We start from the raw sequence: 8534 nt of genomic DNA on the forward strand, positions 1-8534 counted from the left end.
CTATATCACATGGTCAACACTTGTTCAAGGTGAGATGCCCAAAATAGCATACACGAGAGTTGAATACATTGCAATGCAAGTCCTACCATTTTTATATTAGTGGAGGGGTGTATTCTGTCTCACGTTTTTATATTTGGGTATGGAGAAAAGGGGTGGACTACTACCTCAGAGGATGTGATGATTTTCATGTGAAAAGTTAAATTTATTTTAAAAAATCAGAGTGCTGATGACATTATGTCGTTACAGTTGATTCTAAACGAAGCAGACGCACCGTAATCGGTTTCCCTGCTAGATTGACCATCTTGTGAATAATAACGGTCCTCCGTTTTAACATGGTAAACGCGTTCACTTACTCTCCATCTTTCGAGGACACGAAACACTTGGAAGCCGATTAATTATTAATGACGTTTGGACAGTATCGGTCTCCATGCAGTGTAACGGCTTTTGGAGCTGGAACTAGGTAGGATGTGTCCATTCAATTTCATTTATTTTTGATCTGTATTGCATTAAATTACATGACATTTATCAGACGTTCGTGGGTGAGTGGAGGACACTTGCAAATGTTAAAAGTCGAGGTGCTTATTATCTTTAGGTTGATTGTCATGTATAATCGTATGTTATGCGCCTTGATAGTTGCGTATTAGTTGAAGGGGCTAAATTGCAGGCTTTTTGCTAAGAAATGCCAAGGAAGTTGTCTCCGTGTATATTATAAAAGTTAAGTGTCAACCGAGGATTCCTTTTTATGTTCATGGTAAATGTAGTAGTCAGGGTAACACCATACAAACGGCAGTTTTTGCAGGTGTAATCAAGAAAAAAACAACAGGATTCGTCTCTCTCTCTCTGTGTGTGTTAGTGTGTGTGTGTGTGTATGTGCGCGCGTGTGTGTGAGCGAGTGGGAGACGGGGAGGGGGCGGGGAGATAGCGTGCGCGCGTGTGTGTGTGTGTGTGAGAGAGAGAGTGAGAGAGAGAGAGAGAGAGAGAGAGAGAGAGAGACATTCCTCCAGGGATACCGAATAAGCAACTTTGTTACCAGGCATAGCGTTGTCTCCTCTGGCACAGCACGTTATGAAAAGAGAAAGGCATTTGGCAGTAATGGTTGATCAGCGTTTATTTCTATCCTCCTTTAGTGCATTACTGACGGCTAACCTGTTCATAACAAATAGGCATCTTAGAACATTTGCAAGTCATACAATAGAACGTACGTTGTCATACCTAACAAGGAACCTTATTTACCAGTGAGTGAGGTAAGAATTTCTAAATATGATTATCCTATGTAGACACCATGTGGGAGTGTTTGCATTGGTGCTTAGGCTACATTTGTGTGTCAATAGTCATCATAGTTGTTTTTAGATATACGTGTATACGTTGTTTCAGCCTGGTCTCATAGACTAGACATATCAAAGAAAAAGTAAATGCAGGATACTCAAATTAGTATGTTATGTTTGGTATGGTTACATAAGACAGAAGGTTACTTAAGGGAGGGTAGTTGTTCAGGGTGTTATTTTTTATTAAACTTTTATTTAACTTGGCAAGTCACTTAAGAACAAATTCTTATTTACAATGACAGCCTAGGAACAGTAGGTTAACTGCCTTGTTCAGGGGCAGAACTACAGAATGTTACCTTGTCAGCTCGGAGATTCAATCTAGCAACCTTTCAGCTACTGGCCCAACGCTCTAACCACTAGGCTACCTGCCAACTCGGATGGGTGGGCGTATAACGTGAATGTCTAGCAACCCAATGGTTGCACATTCAAATCTCATCACAGACAATTTTAGCAACTTTGCAACTACTTACTACTTGTTAGCTACTTTGCAACTACTTATAATGTTAGCTAACCCTTCCCCCTAACTTTAAAACCCTTTAACCTTACTCTTAATCCCTAACCTTAACCCCTAGCCTAACGTTAGCCACCTAGCTGACGTTAGCCACCTAGCTGACGTTAGCCACCTAGCTGACGTTAGCCACAACATATCATACTTTTTCCAAATTCATAACATATTGTATGAATTGCAATTTTTAACATATCATACGAAATGAATACATACTATACAAAATGTAACATGTCGTACTAATTGCAGTGTCCCGGATTTAGTTTTACTAGGTTACGTCTACCCCTGAGTCCAGGTTGGTTGTTTTGATTATGGCTTTTGAAAATCAAGGCTATTTAATTGTATCTGACTTTTAAAAGATAACTGACTAATGAATGTTTTCGTTTTCACACTGGGCTAAAGTATGGGCTATTAGTGTGACTTTGTTTATTATTCACCTCATTGTTATGCTACTTACTGGATGTAACTGGAGTGTAATTAATGTCCATTTTTTTCATTAAGAGTCCTGCTCTATTCTAGTTCAATTAGTTTGGGTCATTCTGTGGCAGCCAGTATTTACCCTTGGGCAGGTGCTATTCCTGAGCATTATAATTACAAGCTGTTTGAGGACTCATGAGAATGTTTCGTCATATGACCTGTATATCTTCTTCCTCTAGATGACAGTGCATACTTCGGCGGCCCAACAGTGTGAGTTTGGCCATCGACACAGGAAAATGCATCTCTGGATTGTAATTATATTGTTGGTGGCTACATCGGTGGGCATCGTTGAAATGTTTGACAATTATGGAGAGGTATGTCGAAGATTGTGTGCCTGTGAGGAGAAAGAGGGGATACTGACAGTAAGCTGTGAAAGTAGAGGGATTGTCGATCTCTCTGAAGTTAGCCCTGTGTACTTCACAACATATCATTTACTGCTCACAGGGAACCTTTTGAAAAGGCTCTCCGCCAATGACTTTGTTGAATACAATGGGCTTACAATATTGCATCTCGGCAACAATGACATATCCGACGTTGAATCAGGAGCTTTTAATGGACTTCAGGGATTAAAAAGATTGCATCTCAACAATAACAAAATCGATGCCTTGAAGGAAGATTTTTTTGTTGGCCTTGAAAGTCTGGAATATCTTCAGCTAGACTACAATTACATCACCCATGTCGAGCCAAATGCCTTCAGCAAACTGCGTCACCTGGAGGTCCTGATTTTAAATGACAACTTAATTTCTACTCTTCCCACTAACATTTTCCAATATGTCCCTTTGACTCACCTTGACCTGAGGGGGAATCAACTGAAACTGCTCCCATATTCAGGTGTTTTGGAACACATGGACAGTGTTGTGGAATTACAACTAGAGGAGAACCCGTGGAACTGCTCTTGTGAGCTGATTGCTCTAAAGGCCTGGCTTGAGAGCATATCCTACACCGCTTTAGTGGGTGATGTGGTCTGTGAGTTTCCATTCCGGCTTCATGGGAGAGATCTTGATGAGGTCTCTAAACCAGAACTGTGTCCCAGGAGAGCCATTGCAGAGTATGAGATGCGTCCCCAAGCACATCAGACCACTGATGCATACTTTAGAACCACACCAGCCTCAGTCACAGCCTCATTCCCATCCTCTGCCATCTTACGGTCCTCGTCAAGGCCCACCAAGGGACCTCGCCAGTCAGGCAAACTAAAGTCAAAACCCACGTCTCGCATCCCCTCCAATAAACCGCAAAACTACGGTCAAATCGTTTCATATCAAACCAAATCCCCTGTGCCTTTGGACTGTCCTACTGCCTGTACTTGCAATCTCCAAATTTCAGACCTCGGTCTGAATGTCAACTGCCAAGAGAGAAAGATTGAGCGAATCTCTGACTTAAATCCCAAACCCTACAATCCCAAAAAGATGTATCTCACAGGGAATTATATCCCTGTGGTGCGGACATCAGATTTCATTGAAGCAACTGGATTAGATTTGCTTCACCTTGGCAACAATCGGATTGCTCACATCCATGACAGAGCCTTTGGGGATTTAACACAGTTACGCAGGCTATACCTGAATGGGAATTTGATAGACCGCCTCACAGTCGATATGTTCTATGGATTGGAGAGCCTGCAGTTCTTATATTTAGAATACAATGTCATTAGAGAAATTGTGTCAAACACCTTTCAGCATGTCCCCAACCTTCAGCTGCTCTTCCTGAATAATAACCTCTTGAAGACCTTACCCGGTGAAATCTTTAATGGGTTGAAATTGGCCAGACTAAATCTTCGCAATAATCACCTCCGCAATCTGCCTGTCAGTGGCGTGTTAGATCAGCTGACATCACTGGTGCAGGTAGACTTGTTCGAGAACCCCTGGGACTGCCGCTGTTCAATTGTAGAGATGAAGATGTGGCTGGAACAGCTCAGCACAGGCACGGTTGTAAACAATGTCATCTGCGGCTCCCCTAAAAGACTGTTTGGGGAGGATATGCGATACATTAAGACAAGTAATTTCTGTCCCAATAACTCCGATATCCTTGCCTCCGTGATCCCACCCTCTGAAGAAACCATTCCCGGCAGCACTATCACCATAGAAACATCATTAGAAGACGACGCACATATCAACAGTGTTCCTCTATCTGTTATGATCCTTGCCCTGCTCCTGATGTTCATCGTTTCAGTGTTTGTCGCTGCAGGACTGTTTGCGGCTGTGAAGAAGAGACGTCAAAAGACTCTAAATGAGCAGAATAACTCAATGAACGCGTGCATTAGTTCGTTGAACATGGAGTACGGTCTTTACAAAAAGGGATCCGTTCCAAAAGTCAGGACGTCTGCAGGGCATGTGTATGAGTACATCCCCCCTCCCACAGAACACACATGCAAGAGTACCGTCTATACCCCAAGCCAGAGCAAGTCAGTGGATGGGTACAGAGACTTTGATGAGTTGAATGGGGCGTTTCTGAATAATCACTCGGATGAAGAGGCGACTAGTAACGCAATAAGCTCTGAATACAGCGTTAGCACTCCAAAGCCACTCAACAAACATTCCCCCTTACAAGACAATCATCAGTATTGCTACAGAGATGTAGAACCCGACAAGCCGTCATCTTACAGCAATGCTTTACCTTGCAGGCATACTGCCCAGTCATCAAATCAGTATACGTCAGACTTCGATATCAGACACCAATACATGCACCCAGAAAGAATACAACAGACAATATTATATTGCACAGCACCAAGTACTGTTTATGTTGAGCCTAACAGGAGCGAGTACTGGGAACTGAAAGCCAAGCTTCATATTGATCCCGACTACCTTGAAGTTCTTGAGAAACGTACAACGTTCACCCAGTTTTGAATGACTGTTTTCCCTTAAAAGGTTGAATCATTGCTATGTTTGCTGCATTGGCACACAGTGCTCATGTTAAATTTGAGCATTTTACACTGATTTCTATCTTTTGAAACTACAGTATGCAGATGCTTTCCCTTAACAACATAAAAAATAGGTATTTTGTCTTTATATATCCTCAATTCAGCTTGTTGCTACAGTAGCTAGTTTATTGTTTATCAATTTCAGTCTTTGCTTTGAGAAAAATTGTATTTGAGGTTATCCAATTCCTTTGCCAACAACTCTATGTAAATCAGTGATGGGGGAAAAAATATATAGTGAACATTATTTTGGATGATATATCGATATATATCCAAGTATCGATTTGTAAAATCGAAGGTAGCGCTAGCGCTTGTCGGCTGACCCTTCGAACAAAACTCGGGTATTTTTCATCCTAGAGCTTGTTCTCCATCTTCTTTTTAAATAGTGAGTCAACGTGTTTTCAGCACTTTTATTTCCATGACTGATCAACTCTCATTTTCTAATGTTCTCTCTTGTCTCTCCGCAGCAGACATATAGTGAGCAATATGTTTGGAACATTAAATTGCAATAAAATTGCAGTATTGAATCGCAATACATATCGAATCGGTACTTAAGTATCGTGATAATATTGTATCGTGAGGTCGCTGGCAATCCCCAGCCCTAATGTAAATATGCAGTTCACGTATGCTTGTTGCACTTTTTCAAAAAGGGAGGTTCAACTGGCTTCTGTGTGCATATGGGTATTCATGAAACAAACAAAAAACAATGTTTTTAAAAGATACATGGAAAATCCATACTTCATAATTCCTGGGCAGTTTTGAGGTGGAACAGTATGCTCATATCATTTTTTTCAAATGGTCTATTTTTATAGTATTTGGAAATGTAGTTCTTCTGTTTTTGTTTTATTACTTTGCACACAATGCACTGATTGACCCGAACAGGTCAACAACGGATATGATGTCACTTTCTTATATATATTTGGTAAGTCATAGACTATGTAAATAACCATGGCTATAGCCATATGTAAAATGATTGCAGACATGCAACCACTGCATTCTGAAGGAAAGTTAGAAGACATTTTGCACTATACGTGCATAAACCACTTTTTTTCCAGGATGGAGACAATCCTCAATTTCCCTATTTTTATCTTTAGGGATACAAAATCAGTATTCAGAATATCATTGTCAACAAATAAACAGCAAACACATACAGTGTGTATCCCTATTATCGCTGGAAATAGCTCTATATACAATGGATTGGATGCAAAATAACTTCTGGTGACTGCCACTTTTATATGTTTGATCACTCAAAATATTTTGGGACATTCATACATTTGTTTGGTATTACTAAGGAATCTTCTAATTCTAATTTATTGTTAGACATACACATTTTCAGGTATGGTCATTTCACTGTGGTACGTGCGGTGTCTATTCAAAGCATTGACAACGAATTGTGTAAACATTCGTAAATGTAATGAAATGTGCCCGTCTCTATGTGTTGGTCTCCAGTTCCAAGGTCACCACTGCCATGTTGTGTTGTTGGCATTTCCTACAACTTGTGATGAGATTATGTCAGAGGTTGCTCAGTATGTGCTGAAAAGCAGACTGGGTTTCAGAAATAATACATTCTAACCCATTTTTGGGCCATTTCTTTAAATCAAAAGCACTAAGAAAAGACTGTCCCTATTACAATGCATTGCACTGGATTAACTTGTTAACATGTTAGTAATATTGACATGTTAATCCAGTGCACTGTAGTAAGGACAGTCTTTTGTTAGTGCTTTTGATAAAAAATTGATCCAATATGCTCAATCTTACTTTTTTTGTATTGAGGTTAGAAATTGTGTTTTTGATTCCAGTATCTGTCATCGCACCATAGCATTGTTCTTGTTGGGTTTGAAATCACATGACAAGAGTTCAATTAATATATCCAATGATTTACTGTAATTCCTGCCCCGCCTCCTTAGCCTTTATTGATTTAATATGTCCATCCATATGCAGTTAGGGTGTACAGTGTATATATCACAAGCAAATAGCCATTGCAGTAAAACTACACACAATGTTTTGTATCACATTCAAGTATATCAAAGAGATTGTAAAAATGAAATGTGACTCGTGGAAATCTGTTTGTACGAACAGGTAGACATCAGTGTTTTTTTTCTTCTGAATTTTTTATACAAGGGTTTTGTAAATGAGGTCTAGCGAGTGTTCCACTTATGTCAATTTTTTATCGACTTGTCCCTTTAGTTCAAGTTATTTGGTGAATTATAACTTCTTACTTCAACTTTGTAAATAGAATGTGCCAGCTGCATCTCCTTGCGGACTGCTGCTTCACTGAGTGCAAAGCCTGGTTTTTATTGTGGAAACATACAGGACGAGAGGGAATGCAACTTGGGTATAAGATGTGAGCACAGAGATAAATGTATCTTAAAAAGTGCTGTTTCTCCTATTGTTAGCCAATGAATAAAACATGTGCATTCATTCTGTATACTGTCTCTGTTTTTCCTTCACCCTCCAATATGTTAGAAGTAGTAAATGTCATAGCACACCGGGAGGGTGGATTATGAAACACTGCCCCAAAAGCCCACTGGCATGTTTCATAGCAATACAAAGATTACAGGAGCCACATATACACAGTTTACACCGCTCTCATAATTTCATCCAGGAAAAATATTATACTGTGCAAAACATGAATTATGTTACATAATCTGAAATACTCTCAATCCTCTGCTGTCTTTTGAAGATTGTGTCATTTTCCCTCTATATTATACTCCAATATGATCAATGTTGGTTGATCATACTGTTTATTTTGTTGAAAGTTATCAGTTTTTACCTCCTATTGTCTGGGAAGTTTGACAAAATGGCTTCCACTAAGGGCCGTTGGTCCTCACCTGCCATTTTTTACAGGGCCAAGAATCATCATACTACGGATTAAATTAGGTAGTCAGTCCGATCTGTCCAAAGTCATTGTGATGAAATGTGTAGTTTAGCGTCGGGAACTCACGTATTTAAATTGAAACTGCTTTCGACATTCAAACAGCAGATTTTTGATTTGAAGCGTTTTGTGTGAAGACAGCTAACTGATGTCTCTGAAGAAATGTGCATAATGCTTTGATAATGGTATCTGATCCGTCTGTAGCTGTACAATATGTACAACAGCCAAATTTACATGCATGGATGGGGAAAGACACATATTAATCTCTATACTCTTCGAGGAGACTGGTTTCCTCAGGCATAGTATCCATGGAAACATCCAATTACCTTACACAGACATAGACAAACACAGTAATATTTCTGTCTATAAAGCAATGTATCAATAACTATTATTATGTGTGCTAATTTGCAATTAGCCCCAATTTGTAAATTGAAAGTGATA

The 8534-nt window shown here is 39.7% G+C and overlaps 1 protein-coding gene across 3 annotated transcripts; it reads left to right on the plus strand.

Annotated features, from left to right (window-relative positions):
* On the plus strand, positions 1–7644 carry LOC115155971 (SLIT and NTRK-like protein 5). 3 transcript variants are annotated; one of them, XM_029703110.1, is made up of 2 exons: positions 1–460; positions 2487–7644. In XM_029703110.1, exon 2 carries the CDS (start codon positions 2487–2489, stop codon positions 5145–5147), a length of 2661 nt encoding a protein of 886 aa, XP_029558970.1. In that variant the 5' UTR covers positions 1–460; the 3' UTR covers positions 5148–7644. The 3 variants fall into 3 exon arrangements, with proteins under 3 accessions (XP_029558970.1, XP_029558969.1, XP_029558971.1); XM_029703109.1 differs by lacking the exon at positions 1–460 and adding an exon at positions 933–1244; XM_029703111.1 differs by lacking the exon at positions 1–460 and adding an exon at positions 933–1235.
* Positions 7645–8534: the final 890 nt, after the last annotated feature.

The sequence above is a fragment of the Salmo trutta genome, chromosome 20 (genome assembly GCF_901001165.1).
Source record: "Salmo trutta chromosome 20, fSalTru1.1, whole genome shotgun sequence".
NCBI classification, from domain to species: Eukaryota; Metazoa; Chordata; class Actinopteri; order Salmoniformes; family Salmonidae; genus Salmo; species Salmo trutta.

Bases quoted from the DNA above. Each gene is read 5' to 3' on its own strand.
- LOC115155971 (XM_029703110.1), top strand. From the start codon at position 2,487: ATGACAGTGCATACTTCGGCGGCCCAACAGTGTGAGTTTGGCCATCGA.